Source organism: Erpetoichthys calabaricus, chromosome 2, assembly GCF_900747795.2.
Source record: "Erpetoichthys calabaricus chromosome 2, fErpCal1.3, whole genome shotgun sequence".
Taxonomy (NCBI): Eukaryota; Metazoa; Chordata; class Cladistia; order Polypteriformes; family Polypteridae; genus Erpetoichthys; species Erpetoichthys calabaricus.
The window spans coordinates 136,995,913-137,019,640 of NC_041395.2; the positions used below are offsets into that span (position 1 = coordinate 136,995,913).

General features: G+C 36.9%; 1 protein-coding gene across 1 annotated transcript in view; it reads left to right on the top strand.

The window, feature by feature from the left end:
* Positions 1-19,308, top strand: part of LOC114646374 (protein ANKUB1-like) — a 39,621-nt gene extending 20,313 nt beyond the window's left edge. The window contains exons 3-6 of the mRNA XM_028794550.2: positions 8,426-8,642; positions 14,372-14,486; positions 15,613-16,497; positions 18,881-19,308. Coding sequence (XP_028650383.1) covers positions 8,426-8,642; positions 14,372-14,486; positions 15,613-16,497; positions 18,881-18,962 — 1,299 coding nt within the window. The 3' untranslated portion in view covers positions 18,963-19,308. The remainder of the gene's footprint in view (positions 1-8,425; positions 8,643-14,371; positions 14,487-15,612; positions 16,498-18,880) is intronic.
* The last annotated feature ends 4,420 nt before the right edge of the window (positions 19,309-23,728 follow it).

Below are 23,728 nucleotides of genomic sequence, written 5' to 3' on the forward strand. Positions count from 1 at the left end.
TGTTTTTCCTAAAGTTAATGAACAACTCCTTGATTTTGCTGATGTTAAGAGTAACATTGTTGTCCTGGCACAACTGAGACAGCAAGTAAGCATTTTCTTTATTCTTATTCTTACCCCATTATTGGTGGTAAATTCTGTGATGTTGGTGTTATCAGTGGTAATAGGTGAACTGTGCTGAATCTGGTTCTCATAAAGTTTAGCAAAAATGCTCAAATATTTTGGACTTTCATCAAACTCTGCAACGTACATTGAAGTCAAAGTGGAAGGAGAAACTGAACTAGTTTTGCATGGATTATAATGATGCAATGGTCTTTATGTGCCCCAGATGGCTAGGGAAGTGTCTACCAATTACTCTGGACCAACCATGGGAAAAATGGGACCTGAGTTGAGAGGAAGAACTAACCACCATCATGCCTCCCTGAGGTAAAATTCTGCTCTAAGACCACAATACTCCAAGTTCTTTATCTCTCAATGCATCTCCCAAGCTCCTAATTTACAACTAACTGAGACAAACAGAGCATGTGATGCAAGGGATTAGTGTTACATACTCAGGGGACTGTTGTTGTCACTATTTGATCTGCACTACATGCTTAATCTAGCAGGGAAGACACAAAGTACAATGAACCCATGTAGAACAACAAAGAATTTTCACAATATTCTCATTATTGTGAGTTAATGTACATCTCATATGAAAATACTGAACTTTTTTTTTTTAAATGAATGCCAGTGCAAATTCTACTTGTGTACTATTTGGGGAGTGGCATTATGCATGCGTACGTATGGCGTAAATTATTCACATATGTGCAAAACAGATCAAGCAGTACTGCAAAGTGTGAGGCAGAATGTGCTTAATGTACACATGGGTGAAAGTTCTGCACACATGTAACGCAAATTGGAAAGGTAGCACAGATTAGGTAGTGACACTCCCAACCAACATGGTTGCTACAGTGATGTCACATTAGCCTTGCAAAACATCATGAGGCACTGGGAAAAAGGAATTAATCTTCAAGGAAACATTCTGCAAACGCCTTTGCAAATTTCACAGGTCAGCACTAAGTCATCAGCAGATTTAATGATTGAGTTGAGACCGTGTTTATCATGATTTAACTAATTTTTTAAAATTTTTACAAACAGGTCCTGGAGCTCTAAAAAGTTATACATCGTTTTGAGGTTTTTGGAGCCTGGGAAGTCCAATAGTCACATTTATTTTATGTCTCTGTGTGTTTCTATGTATGTTGAAATATGTTTGCCTTCATCTGCAATACCGTCTTGATGTGCTGCAATGCCATTTTGAGGTGCTCGGTCTCTGTTGTTGCTAGTGGTTGCTATGTAGGATGATATTTAATGTCATTACTGTGACAGTATAAATTTTAGCGTTGTGAACTTTCTGCACTGCAAAAAATGAAATCTAAGTAAGTAAATCAAGCCATTCAATCTTGTTTTCCTTACTGTAAGATTTATTGACTTATCAAGAAATTTGCATTTAAAAATATTTAGCTTATTTTAACATATGTCATCAAGTTAATTTCAGTTAGCCCATTTGCAAATTGTTTGCTAAATAAAAGTAAAACAACTCCTCTTTCAAGTTTGAATTTTCTAGTTGTTGCATATGCATTTGTCCATGTTTCTAGATGCAACTTTAAATTTCAGCATTATTTTCTTTCACTCTAAATTTGATTTCTAGTTGCAAACTATTTTCTTTGATCACAATCCTTGATTTATATTCTGCCTCAGTTTACATGTTAATACCTGGTATCACTTTCTCATTTTGAATTTTGGCTATAATATTCATTTCACAATCTAGCCTTTGTCAACTTGATTCTCATTCTCCCGGTTTTGTTTGAACTTGTCTTGTTTATTTACAAAGATCTGTCTTCTGATTCCATTCCTCTTTCTAAACTGCTTAAGCCCAGTGCAATCAGCACAGTGTTTGGCCATACAGTCATAGATGAGCAAGGAGTACAGAATGGGGCTCAACCAAGGTTATTATAGTTTTGCCTTTTTATATTAGTTTTTATTTCTATATTTTTTCTGACCTTACTTGGAAATTCAGTTTAGTTTTAGTTTTACTTCATTGTGTATTTTTAGTTTTAATTTAGTTTTTATTTCACAAAGTCATTTCTATTTTATTTTTATGTCTATTAGTTTCAGTTTTAGTTTTAGTAATTATGGTATGGTTAAAGAGCTACAATGCAGTTTAGTTTTGTGTCACAATCAGACAGAACTGTAGACTTAATGGAGTTGGATATGTTAGTGGACACTTACTCTATTACTTTGTTTACTATCTGGTTTTGTTTTTGTCTGATAAAAACAAACAGAATCAACATCAGGTACTGAATATGAACAATTTTATACAATTTTAAAATTTTTACAATATTTTCTATGTCATTTATGCTGAACAAATGTGCACTGATTGTTGGCACTTTTTATCTTTTTCCTTTTATTGCACAGAATGGGCCAATTTGTAATGAAATATGGGTGAATTTTAAGATTTGAAGGTTTTTTTTACTCTAAATGTCTACAGCACACAACTTTTCCTGCTTCAAGACAATGTGCTTATAATGAATGCCTTCCATATTGCATTCAAAAATCTCCCATACTGGACTTTTTATTTTCTACCAGCCGTATTGATCTCTGCTTCCATCTCAGGCACATACAATTTACAGACAGAATGTTGCCACCTGCAGCAGGGCTGTCTTAACAGCATTATTGGCCCTGGGGCAAAGCAGGGCCCAACATGTAAATGGTCAATAAAATTAAACATATATTTATTGTATTGGAGCTTCCAACAAAATCAGTGTTTAAACATTAAAAATGCTGTACAGAAAAGATTAATCAACACAAACGTTTGAACAATGTAACACGTGCCTTGAAAAACACAAAAAATTCAACATATAAAATATACTCAATTAGTAAACCGTACAGATGGCACAGTATGAAATTACTATGAATTATTTATTATTAATCAAGTGTTTAACACAAACACTTGTGAAATTTCTTTGCAGAGAATTGAGTTGAAGTGACGTTAACATATACGCTTTTATGTTATGTAGTGCGTGAGATCCGTACACATACAGACATGTGAGGTTGCAGAGGTGACCATGACACTAAATCAGAGGCTAATACCAATGTCCACTTGTAACACAATAACAAATATTTATTGTTTAGTATAGTATAGTATTTATTTATTGACAGCAAGTCACAACATACATAGATTAGAATGGGGCCCCCGGGCAACTGCCCAGCATGCCCATGCGTTAAAACGGCCCTAACCTACAGGCCTGAAAAGATATAAAAAATCAGAAAAGAGATTCTACTGTGTTCTGACATGTGTGATCATGAAAATCATATGGGCTTAGCAAAAACAGGACTCTTAGGCTTGAATCAGTTTGCAGACTTCGCCTGGTTCTACTGAGGGAAACCAAGAAAAACAAGCATTTAGTGTCAAGGTGAGGGACAGTGAGAACAGTATAAGAACATAATGCATAAGAACAGTAAACCCTTACTCTGTTGCCGCAAATGCTGTGTGAACAGCCGCCCTCCGTCACTGCTGGATGAATAGATGCGGGCAGCTCATGGTGGATGGCTTTCAGTGTTAGAGTTAAAAGTTATAAGGGTTAAACAGTAACGGCAAGAATATTCATTCAAAAATGAAAACTAAAAATATTTTTAGTATATTATTATTTTATTTCCATTAGTCTTTCCAGCTACTTTCATAGTTTCGTTTAGTTTTAGTTTTTTTATTTCAGTTTACAAAAATGTTTTTTTAATAATAGTTTCAGTTTTGATTTTAGTTTTCGTTAACTCTAATAACCTTGGGCTCAACACACTACTCTGTAAAGTGACTATGCTGAGAGTCATCATGGAGGATTTGTTTAATTTATTTATTTATTTATTATTATTATTATTATTATTAATATTATTATTATCATCATTATAAAAAAATTTCTGAACATGTCAATAATACGAAAAGGCATACAGGACCCAAGTTAAAAATACTTAGTTGACTGAGAGATTCTAGTAAAAGAAATGAAACAGCATGTCCATAAACAGTACAAGATCGATTTAGAACTGGCAGATATGACCATCAGACCAAGTTGCATACATTTTTAGCACTCCTTGGCTGTTGAGAAACTGTATTTCTCAATATCCCATTTTATGTTCTGAAACAGTGTGATCAAGGTAAGGTTTACAGTTCACCTTAGCATGCCGAATCAAGTTGCATCTGGAGGACCACGTTATCATTTTAGTTAGACTTATTCCCAATCCACACAAGCAGAAGTGTGTTGATTAGGAAGTCCAAAATCCAGTCATAGAGGGGAGTGCTAAGTCCTAAATTGAGGTGTTTGGTTGTCAGCTTTGATGATAAAACATTGTTAAATGCTGCGCTGTCGCCTGTAAATAGTTTTTATTATCCTGATGTGCACAGCATATGACATCCTCTATGGATTGCTTGTGATGATATGCAAAGTGAAGGTGATCAAGGCTATCTAGAATAATCTTTCAATGTTTTCCAGCACTAGTCTTTCAAAGCACTTCATCATGATTATAGGAAGTGCCACCAATGCTTATTCATTCAGACAGTATACATTAGTTTTCTTAGGCACAGGCATAATTGTTGTCCTTTTGAAACAGGCAACGATAACAGATTCTCTCAGGAAAATATTAAAGATGTCACTGAAGAAATCATCCAATTGGTTGTGAATATCAACTAGTTTAAAAATCCTCCTGATGTCGTGTACGGAAACAAAGAAGGATGGATCACTCAGTGCTGCAAGCAGTGGCGGGCTGCTTGTTGTTGCAATCAAAATGATGATAGAAAGTAGGGATGGGTGGTACTAAAGAATTTGTTTTTAATCCAATTCCAAAAAGGTAATACCAAGGATAATATCCTGATACCAAAACTAGTGCCAATATATTTAAAAGTCCATCCATCCATTTAGTTTCCAACCCGCTGAATCCGAACACAGGGTCACGGGGGTCTGCTGGAGCCAATCCCAGCCAACACAGGGCACAAGGCAGGGAACTAATCCTGGGCAGGGTGCCAACCCACCGCAGGACACACACAAACACACCCCACACACCAAGCACACCACTAGGGCCAATTTAGAATCACCAATCCACCTAACCTGCATGTCTTTGGACTGTGGGAGGAAACCGGAGCGCCTGGAGGAAACCCACGCAGACGCGGGGAGAACATGCAAACTCCACACAGGGAGGACCCGGGAAGCGAACCCGGGTCTCCTAACTGCGAGGCATCAGCGCTACCACTGCGCCACCGTGCCGCCTATTTAAAAGTCTCCTTGTGTAATTTTGATTATGGCTTGAAATGTTGCAGTATGGATTTAAAGTTTTGACATTTGACATTCGCAACGTGTATCTTCTACATTATATATATTATTTATATAAATATCAATTATATATATAATTGAATTTATTTCTGTCTGCCTGTTCAAGCATCACACAGAAACTGTGGCACCTATATCTACAAAACCTTTCAGTTATTTCCAGTGCAGTGTAACTTTGAACATACTGTATGTAAAAGTAGTTAGAAAAAAGTAAAAACTGACAACACCTCAGTAAAAGTTACCATTTTCAGCTGACCTTTGTACATTTTAACCTCAATATCTCCAGAACACAACCATATTAATGTGATTTTTACTTTAAAAATTTTGATTGCATAACAAAAAAAAACACAAATTTCAGGTGTTTTTTAAACAAAATAGTTACTAAGAATTTTTAAATATTTTAGTGCATTTAAAAGAATGAGAGCTTTAAGTTTTCAGCTCAGTAACTCTTTAATGGTAGATTATTTCAAAAATCAGTTCTCTGTTTTTTTGTTTTTGAAATGCCAATTTTTATGATGAACAAAAAAGGTCATGTTCAGTTTTTGTGTAGGGCAAATAATAAGCAAGCCAATGACTCATTTTTGATTAGATCCATGCTTGAGCTTACTGAGCTGGAGAAACAAGTCTTTTGAGATGGCGGGAGTGGGAGAGGCAGACACTTTGTGGCACAGTTTGATGTTAACATGAAGAGTTCAACAGAGCCTGTTTCACAAGGTTAACTGTAAACCTCAATAAATTTGTTGCTGGCTTTTACAGTGCAGAGAGCTCGCAAGTGTGAACTCATGAGTTTGAGTTCTAATTACATCTGGTTTCATTTAAAGATGCATATTGTAAAAGAACAAAAATGGATGGATATGATTTTGGCAAAGTGATTGATATAGTATGTGCATTGTGATGTACTGTTGTAGAATATGATGAATGTTTTAGATGTAGTAGAGAAGCCACTTGAGTCAAAATAACCTAATTTAATCCTAAACAGCTTCTACAGCATTCCATCCTTTATACAAAATAATTTGGCTAATAATGAATTTACCCTCAGTGACTATAAGAAAAACTTTCATTTAATTTTCATGCCTTGTCATAAATAATAAGCATCCTGCTTTTTTGCCCATTTCCTACACATTTCTTCATAAAACAATTGTTTGCCTTACATTTGCTGACTCTTGCTGGGAACAGGTTTCTAGCCTTTCAAGGACAGTTTCCCCCAGTGATTTCAGCCCGCTTCCTGTCCTGTGTGTCCCTCAGTAGCTTTGCTTGTTTTTTAAATAAAAATTTCCAGGTGTGCTCTCCTAGGGGGAGTTAATAATAGCTATGTATAACTGAAAATAAGCATGTACTATTTTTTTAGTTTAAAGCATTGTAAAGTACACCACATTTTTCAATTAAAGAAGCAAGTGGTGTGTTTTTTTTATTTTTTTTTATTTAGTTTACTTTCCAGTTTAGGTTATACAATTATGCAAGAAAATAAGCTGTTGTTTGTTCTGTGCATAGGGAAAAAACAGGAAGGAGTCCAAGAATAGCTAATTAAGATTCTCCTCAATACATGTCTGTAGGAAAGTTAATGTATTAAAATTTGCTGCACAAGGAATATTGCGCCCTGGTGTGCTACACTAATAATAGTTATATTGTGTCAGAATGCTTTGTTGCATGAGGTCAGATTGTTTAAAAATAACTGCAAATGGTTGTCCTCCACTTTTTAAGTTTGCCTTTGGTCATTTATAATCCACCCTAAAATCACTTTTATTCTCACAGTTCGGTCTCTCCTATAAATATAAGAAAAAAGCATAACAGAAAACCTTTTCAAACATGCTTAATCTAAGTTAGGGTCCCTGTTAAGCTTATTCATCACCAGAGACAAGGCAGAGCCATCTTTAGACAGGGTGCCAGTTTATCACTGTAATACACTCATGCATGTACCGATGCCCATACTCACATTGGACCTAATGACAATTGTCATTCAACCTTAAATGTACACCTTTGGGAAAACAAGACTACCACACATGTTCACTAAAGTATTCATGAACCAGTGAGCGTTCAAATGAGGCCTAGAAAGCAGATAATAAGCTGGCTAATATGCAGGGTGCATGGGCCCAAAGCAGTCGAAAATTAAATTATTCAAAAGGTGGAGGAGATGAGTTAAAACCCCTGGACCACAATAACAAAACAATGATTATTAATAATATGAATTTATTAACAAAAAAGAAAACAAGACAAAAGTGACAATCAAAAATGGTTTGTCAGTAAAAGGCAAACCTAAAATAACAAAACCAAGCCCAAAATCCAATAAATGAACATCAGAAACAAGACAGAATTTGAAAAGCCAGGTAATCAAAAATTAATACCTATAATGAATAAAGACAATCCAATGATGTCAGCTAAACCACAGAAGCGGGAGCTAATACTTCCATAGTGTGGACGAATCTCACACCTTATTTAGACTAAGGGTGATCCCACAGCTACAGTGTCAGGGATCTCTGAGGCTCAATATAAAGTAAACATGACATATAACCAACAAGAAATGTACACAAGAATTGAGAAATAGAAAAATACTTAATGAAAACAATTAAACACAAAAAAATATTAACAAAAACAACCTTTATTAACCTGCGGTGGGTTGGCACCCTGCCCAGGATTGGTTCCTGCCTTGTGCCCTGTGTTGGCTGGGATTGGCTCCAGCAGACCCCCATGACCCTGTGTTCGGATTCAGCGGGTTAGAAAATGGATGGATGGATGGAACCTTTATTAATAAATACATCAAAATAATACACAAAAAAGAGCAAAATAAATTAACAAGGGTTAAAAAGACGAAAGTCAGGAATAAAGCCAGGCATTGCAATCCCCCATTGGTCCTTTCTTTGTCTTAAAAGATACAAAAATGTATGCACGCAATAGGAGATTTTATTAAGGACGGGAAGTGTGTCAGACAGATAACGGGGATGGATGTGAATGGTTATGTGAAGCTGTTGCTCAAAACTGTATAGTCATTCATTACGTAATGGGGATCATTGAGGATTTGGCTTCACTTGAGGTTACTCTAGAAATAACAAAATTATGTGCTTATTTTTTTCTTGTTTAAGGAGGAAGATAAACCAGTTCTGCTGGTGTACAATACTCTTATGAAGGAGTCCATGCAGATCATGGGAAATCTTTACTTGCTGTCATCAAGAGTGTCCACCCTAAAGACAATGATATCTATGAAATGTGGACTACCAGTGAGTGTGTTCTGGCTAAGTTTGGAGAATGGTGTCCAGCTCTATGACTGCAACAAGCTGGATGACTATGGAATTGAAGTAGGTAAGGTCAACTGTTATTTTATTTTGCCATGGTTCATCCATAACAGAGTAGTGCGGCAGGTTAAGATTTACCAAATACGACTGAATTATTGTTACATATATTGATGTATTCTAATTCATCAATGTTGATCTTAAGTAGGTATGTACTGAATTCCTTGAATTTAATGCATTTTGATCTGTGTTTTACAAAAACCAAAAGTTGGTTATAAAAAGGAACTCCTTCATGATGCAATCAATTGAATTAAAAATATTTTATCTACTTTAGCTGGGTGAGGAATACAGTATATTGACTGCTAGGAAATACACAGACCTCTGGTCCTCTCAAGATCAAGTTCTCACCCCAGCAGTTCACCAATACCAGCTGAATGCTGTGCTGCATATGCTCGGAGCATAACAGATGAGGGAATTTTAATCTTCTTCTTCCTATCACATAATCAGCATCTTTAATTGGCCTTATGCTTAGCAGATGTCGTTGCTCCTCTTTTTGTTTCTGCCATGTCACCTCGATCAGTTTGCCAATGCAGTTGGCCGTAAGAAAAACAAAAGCCTTCGATGACTTCACAGAGGTTGCTAGTAGCCATATTTTTTGCTTCCCAAGTGTGTATCACATCATAAGCTTTGAATGAAAATCAAGATCAAAGTTGTACACCCAGTGGTTCACAAGTAATCACATGATAGACGGACACAACCTTTAGCATTTTATATATTTAGTTTAAACTAGAAATAAATTGGAGAACGGGCAGCATGGTGGCGCAGTGGGTAGCGCTGCTGTCTCGCAGTTAGGATACCCGGGTTCACTTCCCGGGTCCACCCTGCGTGGAGTTTGCATGTTCTCTCCGTGTCTGCGTGGGTTTCCTCCGGGTACTCCGGTTTCCTCCCACAGTCCAAAGACATGCAGGTTAGGTGCATTGGCGATCCTAAATTGTCCCAAGTGTGTGCTTGGTGTGAGTGTGCGCACCCTGTGGTGGGCTGGCGCCCTGCCCAGGGTTTATTTCCTGCCTTGCACCCTGTGTTGGCTGGGATTGGCTCCAGCAGACCCCCGTGACCCTGTAGTTAGGCTATAGCGGGTTGGATAATGGATGGATGGATAAATTGGAAAACCTGAAAGCATTATGATAGGTAGTTTAACATTGGCAGTCTTTGTTTATTCATTTTCTGAACAAACTTCTCCCATCAAACACAAAATAGAGATCTATCCAGATCTTCATTCGTTCCCATGCCACTTGAACTCCCCAGGTAACATTATGTCCACATTTTTAGAACAAGCGAGTAAACTAAACTATCCAGGACTAGAATAGATAGCCACACTCCCCAGCCCAAACACAAGTTTGTGTAGCAGTGAGGCAGAAAAACTAGGCTCTCTGAAATCCCAATATGTTACAAGAATTCCTGAGAAGGCAATCATCTTGGCTATCCAGCAAGTTTGTCAAATCTTGTCTGTTAAATTAGCTTAATTAATGTTAACTGTGTTTACGGAAGCTATAGAAGATAACATATTACCAAAAATACTACAACAGATATCAGTTATTATGTTTCCAAATAAGAATAAAATCTGTGAAGAGTGTTTATCATACAGACTCAATACTAATGCCAAGATGCTGGGAAACGTTTTAACAAACAGAATAAAGCAAGTACTCCCATTTTTAATACAACAAGGTGAAGATTTGATGACTGTTTAATTGAATACAGTATGTAGGTGGAAGTACTATAAACCTGTTTCTGGCTGATGGGTCTGGTGCAACTGACCCTGCAGTGTTTTAAGTTAACCCTTGGGTGTGTGCATGTGAATGTGCAACCTGAACTTTCTAGTTTATCATTCACGCTTACAAAAATTTTTTTTTTTTTTATTGTCTGCTTACAGTTTTAGTTCAAGGTTTTCCCAGTCAAGCCTAAGTAGTGCAAGTCAAAAAATGAGGCATAAAAAGTCCAGTACTATTTGCTTTCTAAAATGTAGCCGCAATAATCTGAAAAAAAAATGAAACCAATTCAAAATCAGGAATGTACTGATCATAAGACATTATGCTGAATGGGTTGGCTGGCATTTTGATGCTGAGGATGACCTCCTGACAATTTCAGATTCGATAAAGCCACCAAGGGAGTCTTATGCATACAACTTCCACTATGTGGAAAAGACACCAGCAATTTGGTACCCTCTTTTCAGAAAAAAAGCTTTGAGTCTTGCTTCTGAAATAATAAGTAATTAGAAAATCTTTTTTTAATGCTTGCTGGCTTTATACGGCCTAACAAACATCTGGCTTAAAGGTGGTTAGCACTACTACTAGGCAGCAACAGGATCTATATTGGTGTATTTTAGCAGATGTCTGAGGGTATCAAAATGATCTGATGCCAGTTTCTCAATTTCCATTGCTTGATTTATTCTTGTGACGTGAGTGGTGCATGAACTTCCATATTTTGCTAGTTATTAGCAAATGAAGGACAGATATTATTAAACTACATTCATTTTAATATTAGTGATGAATATGAACAGAAAGGAAACTTCTAGAATAGACCCACAATATGTTTTATGCCAAAAAACACTGCTCAGGAGGCATAAAGCTTTATAGGGTTTTGACAGAGTTGTATTTGTCAACTGTGTTAGGCAAATTCGGGTTCAGACCCAACATACAGTATGTGCATAGAATGTTACCATCAATGCTTTTCAAAATTGTTATTTAACACCTGGCTGTTTGCTTTTGCAAGCAACTAAAGATTAGTTGGGTTATAAGAACAAAAACATCTCCTTATGACAATAATTTGGTGCTCTGTATTACTGATCCATAATTCCTACTGACACACATATTTAATCTGTTGCAAAAATTCTATAGGATCTTTGAGTTTAGAATTATCTTGAGTAGGAGGGAGATGTTACCTGGCAACAGTCCAGCATAACAAACTAAAGTGGATCAGTTTTCTCTTATGGTTGCAGAACTCTTCAAATATCTAGGAGTTATAGTTACAAAATACTGAGAACAGATTATAATCTTCTTATATCATACTCTGTCATGACTGTCTGTCTGTCCAGGATTTTAAATCACCTGTAGCTCGCAAACCGTTTGACCTATTGACCTGAAATTTGGTACACATATGCTATGTGATGTCTACTATCAGCTTTCGGGGTGATAGATAGATAGATACTTCATTAATCCCCCAGATGATTGACCTCCAAGGTTTTTCCTCTTTTTATTTTTATTTTATTTTATTGTAGAGTCAACTCTCGGCAGCAGCCAGCAGGGCGGCCATGCGGCGCATGCGTACAGGTGCCGTTCTCATCCCTACCACCTTTGCTGTCACTTTCCCTACCTCTTCATATCTTAAATCATTCTTAAATGAAAAGTTAAGGAAACATACTAAGTAATTGTAACACAAACACTGACTTAATCAGTTTTAAAGCAAAAAGATGCCGACAAAAGAAGAGAAGAAGTGGGCCGCTAGGGAGCTGCTCAGGAAGCAGCAAGTGCATCAGCCTCTGAGCAAACAAGTGCTAAACGTACAGAGAAAGAGGATGAAAACTATGAATGCTCAAGTCAAGTGTATTCACGGCACGTTATCGTGCAGTGTGTCGTTACTGGTAGATAATAAGTTTCTGTCTTACATTAGCTCGGAGAAACAATGTTGTTAAAAAAGTTTATCGTTCTTAAATTCCTATTTCTCTTTTGCAATATTCCTTTATATACTAACAAGATCTTTCCTAAGAAAAATGACATGAAATTGTTACCTTGAAATGCAAATTGACCATGTACAAAATGAGAATTTTTCAAAGACTTAGAGAGCAGTATGACTCTATTTTCCAAATGAATTACCAAATTGTGAATGAATGAAAGTGATGAAACAGTACCAGTCTCAGTACCTGATCATACATGTTCTGTTCTCCTGTATCAACTAATTGTCAAAGATTTATTAGTGATACAGTTGGCTCAAAATAGAGTAAGAATGTAAGAAACAATGTAAATCCAAGATGCTATTGTCAGAAACTCTCAGATACAAAAATAATTTATTTGAGCCATCCTTAAACCATGCAGTGCTTAACTCATAGAAATTACTTGGTATTCGGACCTTAAGAGACATGTACGGTATATTGAGATTAGGGTTAGCATCTTTCCACCTCTGATGCAATGTTCAGGCAGCACATTAATTTACTCTTTGCAAATTACAAACTTTGTTATGAGAAATCTGCCAAACTTTCTAACCTTTCATCAATAGTTCTGGTTGAAACCAAACCATCTATTGATGATGAAGATGTAGGCAGCATTTCTAGACTTTACCATCTTATCTCAAAGTACATACCCCTACATAATCCAAGATAAGGAATGGAAATCAACCATTGACTAGGTGTACTGTTCATCAATTTGTGCAAAGCACAATTACAATAAACCAGAATAAATCCATGTCAAGACCCAATTGTGAAAACTGTTATCATCCGCCTGCTTTACAAAGACATTATAGAAATCTATTCACTTAAATCATGTTGGAAAAAAATCTTTGCTTATTCCTCAGATTGATTTGCATATACAATTGGTCCAAATACTCTAATAGCACTTGTTTGGAGTAAAACCAGATGGAATGACATTCTCTCAAGAAAAAAAAATCTATTAAGATATCTTAACACCACAGCACTTACTCAACTTCTTATCTTACTCATGTGGAAAAATCCAATTCCACCATCCATAACTCATTACAATAATTGCATTACGTCTCTGAAATTTTAAAGAGAGATATTATTTTTGTAAGGAATAGTCCATACCTCTTTTAGAATGTGGCAAGAATTAATTAATGTTGTATTAAGATAAAAAGACATGCCTATGCTAAGCCTTTGATGTCTCACATTTTAGAAAGGACTAAGGTATATTGGGCGCATAGCTTGACAAACTGGGTAAGGGTGTGGTGCTGATATTTATTTTATTTAATACTGAACATAAATGCATGGAAGTACTGTAGCACTGATTGAATTTGTGTTTGGTGTTAACCATAATAGGTTTTTGGCCTGATTTCCCACAATTAATGTGCATAAGACCACCATCCTGAAATGTCACTTTATGTTCACTTTCTTAAAGGCCATTCTTAGCTCAGTGATGGACTGGTGCACTACTCAGAGCTGTTTCTGCCTTGCACCAAGTGCTGCTGGGATAAGCTTCATACATCTACTTTGAATTAAGCAGGTTTAAGGATGTTATGTTGTGCTATGTGCTCCAGAGTGCTACAGCCCACCATGGGTAATATCTCTATAAAATATGTATGTATTTATGTGCATTTTCTGGTTTCCTCTCATATGTCAAAAAAATTGAAGGTTTGGTTGGCTGATGACTATAAAGTCACCCTGTGATATACTGGTGTCCCAAATAGGCCTGTATTGGTATGAGTAGGCTTGGAAAATGAAAGATTGACAGTGACATTATGGCACAGAGGTTTGTGATGCTCTCTAAAAGCTTCTGGGACTTGAGTTACGGTACATTTCCATTTAGTCGCAGCTTGTGCAGAGTTTGGGTGCTTTGTCTTTCTCACACATTCCAAAAGCATGCATTGTATTTATAATTAATGCTTTTTAATTTGCTTGGTAGGACTGAGTTGGTGTGCACGCTTCTAGAAAATTAACATCCCATCCAGGACTGATTCCTGCTTTGGCTTGGACATACTTTGACTCCTAAAATGGAATAATTGTAATATTAGTGACTGACTGACAAAGATACTAATGGCTTGATTTCTGTTATCTTTGCAACTCTTTGTCATTTACAGGGGCTACCATCTTTCTCACTGTATGGGATGGTTGGGATGAATTTTTAAGAGGCTGCTTTATGGGGCATAAGCACAAAATCTATCGTTGTCTCTCCAAGGAAGAGCCTGTTTTAAGGTGGGTATTCACTACCACTACTAAAATTATATGTCCCAGATCAACTCACTAACAGTGATGATGCTTCACGATTACTAGCTGCTAAGGGCAAACGTTCCAGTCTACAGCCACTGCAGAATAGCACAGTTTTTAGCATGGCCGACCTGCATGTCAGTTGCATTATGGTACAGAGTCCCAACTGTATCCTTTTTTTCATCTTAATCTTATTTATATTTTATATACAAAAAATTTGCAGAATAATAATTATTAATACTAAGTGATATTAAAAATGTTTTGTTTCTTAATATAAAATTCTTAATATAACATTATCTCTTTTAATTAAAAAAATGATAGTCCTATATTATTCTTAAAAATTGTCTAAGATATCTGCACCATTCAGTCTTCACTGTTGCTGTTTTTTATGTATTAAAAGATGCATTTATTTTGTGTTATTTTACTGTCTGGAAGCACAATAATATCTGTTGATTTCCTTTACATTTAACATTCTTGTCTTCTGCATTCTAGAATTTATTACCATTGTCCCTGTATCTATTTTGTTTAATTCTTCACTAGTATGTTTAACTTGCTACTATGAAATTTCTTTGCTGGGGGTTTAACATGATCACTTTATTCACAGGTACATCATTATTATTCTATAATTGTTTGTGTTCGTGAGAAAAAAAAGGACTAATATACAAATATACATATATAATCTATATACGTCGTACTATCTCTAGCGTTAGAATGAAATTAAACTTAAACTTGAACTTTGGAAAAGTTAAAGAGTGTAAAAATGTTAAACTCAAAGAGCCCATTCGATCCAATCTTGCATCATTCCAGGGTAACATTGCCTTTCCTTTTCCAATTCCACCTTATTATTATTTCCAGTATAGCCAACTAGAGTCTCACCCCTAGATCAATGTCACTGTACCCCTTGTATTTATTATAAAACTCTTCAGTCAGTTTCAGGTTTTATCTGGCATTTGTAAGTTAACTTTCTATTTGTGCTTTAACTAAATAGGAGTTAAATAAACCTGTAATCATTTTAAATAATAAAATATGAGATAAAATTGAAACTGACATGGCAAGGTTCTTTGTTGTTTTTAATATTTAGTGATTACCAAAACGTTGAATTTTTATATTTCAGATTTCAGCAGAGAGTTGCCCTGTACATTTCTGCTTTCTTAGGCCACCTGGAGCTGGCTGGCTGGCTTTTGAAGAAAGGAGTTCGGGCCAATAAGCCTGTTGGTGTCCATCCCTATAGGGCATGGTGCCAAGACATGGATCATGCTGATAACTTAAAGTGTCCAGTTCACACTGCTGCTGAGTCTGGGCAACTCCTTTTGCTCAAAGTATTTATCAACAACAACATTCTCTGCTTGGAGAGCCTTAATCCACTAGGTTTAACTCCCCTGAGGATCTGCATCAAACACAAGCACAAGGAGTGTGTGCTTTACCTTGTTACCAAGATGTGGTCTGTTGTGTCTTACCCTGGACTTTCTCTTCCAGTAGGCATATACATAAAAATAAAGCGCTGGATCTGTAGAGCTCAGAAGCACATTGTAGTTCAACGGATCCTTTGTAGGACTGCCACCTTTAATACCAGGGTAGGAGACACTGTTCTGATTGATGGCTTTATCCAAACAAAGCCAAAAAACAAAGTACATGAATTATGTTACTTTCAACCGAGATATACTTTGCCAGCACTTTGTTCAGAAACTATCCAAAAAGAAAATAATGAATTTCCTAATGAAGCCTCATTCCCTCACATTCAACAAGGAGCACATGCAGAGACACGCAAAAAGAGAAGAGTGAACACCAAGAAAGCTCCAGAAGCAGTTAGTACAGCTAAAAACACATGGAAAAGTCAAGTCCCTCTTCCCCCAATTTCCCAGGACACCAACCCTCGGCCACAGTTCATTTACACCTCTCCAGATGCTTCCTTTCTCCTGACATCATCCTTGCAGTCTTTTACACGACACAGTGGATGGACACCTAGAGAAAATGCAATTTATTGTTTGGCCCGGGCAAGGTAATGTGTTAGACCTTTTAAATGAACAATTTCTTTCAAGTGCATCGATTGATTATTTCATATAATTAATTCACCATTGAGTTAACAAGTTGGTAATGAATTAATTAAAAATGATATAAATTGTGCATTTTTATCTGTCAATGTACTGTGATAGATTGTCCCACCCAAAGCAGGTTCCCATATCACACAGAATGCTGCCAGGAAAGCTTCTGGCATTCCATGACCAACAAAAAGAAACAATAGATTAATGTAAGAAAAGATAAATGGATAATTAAACATTTGGAGACATAGAGAAAGCTAAGCATTTAATAATGATAAAAAATTAAAGCTGAAAATAAGACTCATTCTTTATCTGTAGAGCTTTATTTGTCTCTCATATATATTTATTTTTAAAACCTAGCTTCTTTAACAGAACATGAAGATATTTTAAATATAGTAACGATAATCATCGAAACTCTGAAGCAGAATAGAATTCTAATAACATACTGTAGTCAGTTATGCATTTCTATAACCTGCATTTACCATTAATGGGTTAGTTTGAAGAACATACCTGATGAAGACTGAGAAAGGAAGACAGAAATTGTCATACAGATAACTGAATACATTTATTACAAAATGACAGTGTAAAAACTTTTTCATGTTTTTATGAGGGGGGAAACCATTTTGCATTATAATAAGATTAATAATATCATGGTAAAAAGTAACTTATTGATACATGTTGTCAGAAAAATGTCCATAAGACAATGAGAAGGTTTGGGGCAGCCACCCGTATAATTGTTCCCGGCTGCAACACTGATTAAATAACAGAGACATGTTCATTCAACTGAGTCCAAAACCGAACTGATTCTCAGGAGACAAGATGGCAGCTTTAAAGGCCAGTAGCGGAAGTGATGTCATCAATACCAGAACCGGAAGTGACATCATTGGCTGCCCCAGAGCCGGGCGGGATTTCCCTAGAATGGTCTGCAAAAGATCGAGAGGGAAAATTAGTGCACTTCGCCACCCCCTGGTCTGGCATGGAATCACATGTATTTAAGCCCTTTAGTTGTCTCCTAAACACACATGTGTGACAATGTATTGTACCAATAACCATAAAAGGGCATCACTGTGCCCCAAACCACATACACAGTAATACCCAACACAATTCCAAGTTCAATTAAACGTTTTTTTATTTGATAAGATACCTCTTCACACAAACTCCAGCACAATAAGCCAATCATGATTCCTCCTTCCTCCTCCAAAAGAGCACTGCCCAATGTCTCCCAACTGTAACTCAATTGAAGTGAGGCAGCTGGCTTCCTTTTAAAATAGACCAGGGAACTGTTTCTAGTCTCCTGCCTAGGTCGTCTAGAGCTTTTCCAGGTCATGTGCAAACCAAGGCAGTCCTGCCCCAGCAGCTCCTTCTGGAGATCCCCAAAGACCCTGAGAAGGCTGCATTTTCAGACTCCAACTCCCATTCCACCTTGCGGATCTCCTGATTGGCTTTAGCACTGAGGGACACTGCCACCTGTCATGTGGAAAATGATCTGCTCCTGGTGAGCCCATTCACCTGCTCTTTCCATTATGGCCTTCTGGCCAGGCATGAGTCATTCCTTTATCCTGGCTAGGATGACTGTCCTTCCTCTCTGGCACTTACATACATAAAAAAAGAAGTAGGGATATCAAAATTTGTTTTTTCTTTGCATACTATGTCAGTTACAATGCTTCCCACATACAGTATATACAATTTATGAAATATGGAGAAAGTGAAAATGGCCAAACAATCCAATCACATAGATAAGGTACAAATGATCAAAGTTAAATCCATACATTACTAAAAGGATATATGAAAGGCCTTACAGCCCTAGTAGACATACAGCTAACCACGAGTTTCACAGTAGTAGTTGGTAGAATGGCTCACCTAACAGCCCATACCGAAAATCCTTCTTATTCTCTGTGAAGTGGCTTTAGCTGCCTACATCCAAACCAGTGAGCTTACACCCACTCATTTCACTAGGCATTGACAGGAGCTAGCTACTTGTATCCTCCCCTCATAAATGTATCCTGCTTTGTTAGTTAAAAGAAATATAAATGAATCAATTGCCATGATAAATTGGTGGTCTGTCTTAGATTTGTTCTGGTCTTGCACCTAATGCTAGCCAGACAATATTCCTTACAGAACCAGAATTAATCTTGAATTAAGTGGTTTAACGTGCACTTAGCCAAGAGAAAAATGGATAGTGTACACAACTGATTAGTAATGAAACTCAGCACTAAAGTAGCATGCTGTGCAATGGGAAATTTTACTTTGTTAAAAGCCTACTTGCAATTTGCACAATATTTTATTATTTGATATGTACACAAAGTAAAGTTTAAAAAATTGTATTAATGCATTTTTTTCCAGTTCCTTTACAGAGAAACCTTGGCTTCGACAACTTGGCATGGCAAGGAATTTGGCCAGAAGAACTGTGCACAACATAACATAAAATCTGTGTATCGCATCCTTGGACACACTATTTTTACTTATGACTATTTTCTTTTCAGTTGTTTATTAGGAATTAATCATTTGTTGCCTGTCTGTGTAGCAGATTAATTTGTCTTGCTATCAGAGAAAGTGTTAGAATTTTGCATTTTTACAATCCTTGTTCTCCAGGCAGAAAGAAGACATAGTGAAGAAATCAGCATTATGAGAATTTCACTGTCTTGCACTAGGGTTTCTTTCTTGTTAGGCTAGATAATTACAATGGATGACATAACCATTCAATAAAAAACATCTGTAGATCAGATTAACAATATGATATCTCTGATTTAAAATATGTCTGTTTTTTATCCCGTTATTTAAATTGATATCTCTTCTTCTTCTTCTTTTTTTGGCTGCTCCCATTAGGGGTTGCCACAGCGGATCATCTTCTTCCATATCTTTCTGTCCATCTTGTTCTGTTACACCCATCATCTGCATGTCCTCTCTCACCGCATCTATAAACCTTCTCCTAGGCCTTCCTCTTACCTGGCAGCTCTATGTTTAACATCCTTTTTCCCAATATACCCAGCATCCTCTGCACATGTCCAAACCAATGCAATCTCGCCTCTCTGACTTTGTCTCCCAACCGTCCAACTTGAGCTGACCCTCTAATGTCCTCATTTCTAATCCTATCCATCCTCGTCACACCCAGTGCAAATCTTAGCATCTTTAATTCTGCCACCTCCAGTTCTGTCTTCTGATTTCTAGTCAGTGCCACCGTCTCCAACCCATATAACATAGCTGGTCTCACTACCATCCTGTAGACCTTACCTTTCACTCTTGCTGATACCCGTCTGTCACAAATTACTCCTGATGCTCTTCTCCACCCATTCCACCCTGCCTGCACTCTCTTTTTCACTTCTCTTCCACAATCCCCATTACTCTGTACTGTTGATCCCAAGTATTTAAACTCATCCACCTTCGCCAACTCTAATCCCTGCATCCTCACCATTCCTCTGACCTCCCTCTCATTTACACACATGTATTCTGTCTTGTTCCTACTGACCTTCATTCCTGTCCTCTCTAGAGCAAACCTCCAACTCTGTCTCCAAAACAGTAAATTAGCTGCCAGGGATAGCTACTGAACAGGTGTCAATCTTGTCGGAATTAAATGTGGTACAGCACATTAGCCCTTTACAGAGCTTATGAAAATAATACATACGTAAATCTAAAGGACATTATGCCTCTGTTGATGATTGGAAGCAATATCCAGACGTTAAGAATAAAGAAAAATTTAGAGACAACACGGCTTGCCTACTATTACATGTTTAAATAGTGGGAGACTGGCTTCTCATGTGTTATTATTCAGGTCAGCAGATTATATCAGAAAGCATGCCAAGTAACAACCTGGGAGGAAAGTAATGTATTTTGTAAGTACATCTTACATTTCTCCTTGTTTATACATTAAACATTAAGGCACCATGGAGCCACGTTTGCTAGCACTGCTTCAGAGTCTTCATTTTGAATCTTGGGCCCAGTCAGTGCTAGAGTTTGCATGTTGCCTCCCTGTGTGAGTGGATTTTTCTTGGTCTACCCACATCCCAAAGATGTGCATGTTATGTTAATAAGCAACTCTAAATTTGCTCGTATCGAGTGAGTTTAGGTATACAGGGGTGGACAAAAGTAGGTTTACAGTTGTGAGTATGCGAAACAGACTTTATTCTTCTATTATTATTGATTAATTATTGTATTATTTATTTGTATTATTTGTCTTCTTTTTATTTTTATTATTGAAGTGTTCTTGAGTGTAGCAATTATAACCTACATGTCTTTTTCTATATGAACAACTGTAAATCAGTTTTTGCTCACCCCTATATATGAAGTGGGCCTTATGATGGATTGGCGCTCTGTTCAGGGCTGCTTCCTGCCTTACATTCAGTGCTACTGGACTAGGCACTGGCTCTCTTAACCCTCAACTGGATAAGTGGTTTTGAAACTAGGTTGTTGGATGGCTGGCATACATAATACAAAGGGTTCAAATGCAATGTTCTTGCAATAAACACCTCCTCCCAGAAGTGTAATTCGTATCTGATTCTGTAAATGGAAGCAACCCCCTGCTGACAATGCTGTGTGCTGAAAGTAACTGATTCTCCTCTGATTTCAGAAGAAGTTCTTTAATAGTGAACGTCCTGCAATGGACTGTGAAGCATTTGTAATAAGTCATCTCCATTGTCTTCAGCCAGGTACATCGAGGTTAAGCTTGATGCTGACCTAGACAGTAGGTCAGCCATGGTAATGCCATAACCTGGAGTGTATTCTGGCTCAAAGTTGGATTGCTAGAGTGAGTCTACCATTCTGTACAGCATCGATTGCTTGTGTCCTGATCTGTGTGTTGGTAGTAGAGCTGTGGACACTTTGGTAATTAATGCAAAGTGTAAACTTTTGATCTTACCAATATAAGCATGTTTTCACATGCCCACATTCAAGCCAGAGCAGAGTACTTTAGTTCTTCTGGTGATGATGTCTGGGATGTGAATGCCATTGGATGCTCTACACCACCCTGCATTTGAAGTAAAAAGGCTTCCTCGGCCAAGATGAGACATCAGTGTAACTATAGTGGATACTATAAAGTGGACAAAGACAGACAGAGATGTTAACCTGCATTGCCTCCTCAAAAACTTGAATACAGTAAATTCTGATAGAGCCTCATTTTTGAGCCTGTTGGCTTACAAGAAGGACCAGAAAATGTAAAGAGCAGAATGTAGTCCCATGAAATGAAGCCAGCTTATACTGTGAATTAGAAATATAGGAAGAGGAATACAGGAATTGCTTAAATAGTTTGCATGTGTGGTGTTATTGGAGGGATGACATTTCAGTTAGTAACCTAAGAATTGGCTGCAATGTCAAAAAGATGTGGTAGCCTTCTGAGCCAAGACAGTTGCACGGCATGTTTTTGAGCATCCACTCCCTCTTGTAAATTGATGACTAACAATCACAGATACAGCAATTCTGTGGAAGTGGTGGGTCTTTGGATGCAGGAAGGGCTGGAAAAGACAAAATTGCTATTATCAACTCCAAATTGTAGCACAAAATGAAATGCAGAATTTCGGTGTCCTTTACTTTCAACAAACACACACCATCTTGCCATGTTGTAAACCTCCATTTATGTCACCAGTAAAGGCCAAAAAGCCACTTTAAAGATATATAACTAAATAGAGCAATGATGAATAGAAATGTTAGAAGATTAAAACTGACACATTTTAACTAAGTACCCTGCTAGGTCAGTCTGTTTAGGTGATCTGACAGAAAGGCATTTGCAAAGATCATCGAGTACACATTAATCTTGGTCATGTTACAGGAAATACATCCAATAATTTCACATTCATTCTGAATTTTTTGGCTATTAACTTTATCAATTATCAAAGATCTTCTTAAAAAGTCTGAGTAACATATTATGTGTTCTATTATAACCTTCTATTACTAATTAATTATTAATCACAAACAACAGAGCAGTAGACATCATTGCAATTAAAATATACGTTATGATTTTTTTAATGGGTGGCACGGTGGCGCAGTGGGTAGCCCTGCTGCCTCGCAGTTAGGAGACCCGGGTTCGCTTCCCAGGTCCTCCCTGTGTGGAGTTTGCATGTTCTCCCTGTGTCTGCGTGGGTTTCCTCCGGTCTCTTCCACAGTCCAAAGACATGCAGGTTAGGTGCATTGGTGATTCTAAATTGTCCCTAGTGTGTGCTTGGTGTGTGGGTATGGGTTTGTTTCCTGCCTTGCGCCCTGTGTTAGCTGGGATTGGCTTCAGCAGACCCCCATGACCTTGTAGTTAGGATATAGCGGGTTGGATAATGGATGGATTTTTTTAATTAAAATTGTCTCACATTATATAATCCAGAAGAAAAAAATTGCAAATATATACGTATTGGTTTACAGCTCACAACATTCAGGTGCAAACTGAAGTCAGCACTTTGAAATATTAAAGCATACAGTAATACAGAGATCAAAGAATGCAGAATATTGTTTTGAAGGAATTTAATCTTATTGATTGTCCACAAAAATTCATGCTGTGAAAGATTTGATATTTTATTTGTCCATTTTAAGTGGTGCTTTTCATAAGGAAAATATGTTAATACAATACTGTCTCCATAGGTGCATCTCCTTGTCAGTTACTGCAGTGTAATAAGAGTCTAACAACACTTTGCTTGGTCTTAATAAAACAATCAGCAATGTCACTTTAAAATAGTGGCTATTCTAGTATCTATTATTCTCTAAATGTTATGACTTTAAAAATGCCTTACTATAGGTGGTATATACAGTGAATTTACTGCTATGTAACAAAAACTTAGCAATGGCTGTGTTATATAGTAGTAAGTAGGAAGTGGCCCACAGAGCACCTAAACCAGAGATACACAATAGCAGCCTTTACAGCACCTAAGGTGCTACTGGAAATCTTTTATATTTGGTTTTCAATTTTTTTATAGATATATTGTGGTTGTTCATTTTCTGCTCTCTTTCTATGCATCTCAAAATTCAATTCAAAATTCCTGGCATGAAGTTCACTTGTCGGTATATGTCCTTCCTTGAGTGACTCAATTCGCTTTACTTGTGAAAGGATTAACTGATTGCTACATTTAAATACCACAAACCTTTTCTTTTTGAACAAATCATTTCATGAGAACTTCAGGTTTACTAACTATGATTACTTTTTTTTTCGGGAGATGGCTCAGAAATTCTAGTTTTGAAAATGTATTTCAGTAAAAGTTGTTGACAATGAAAGTGTTAGAA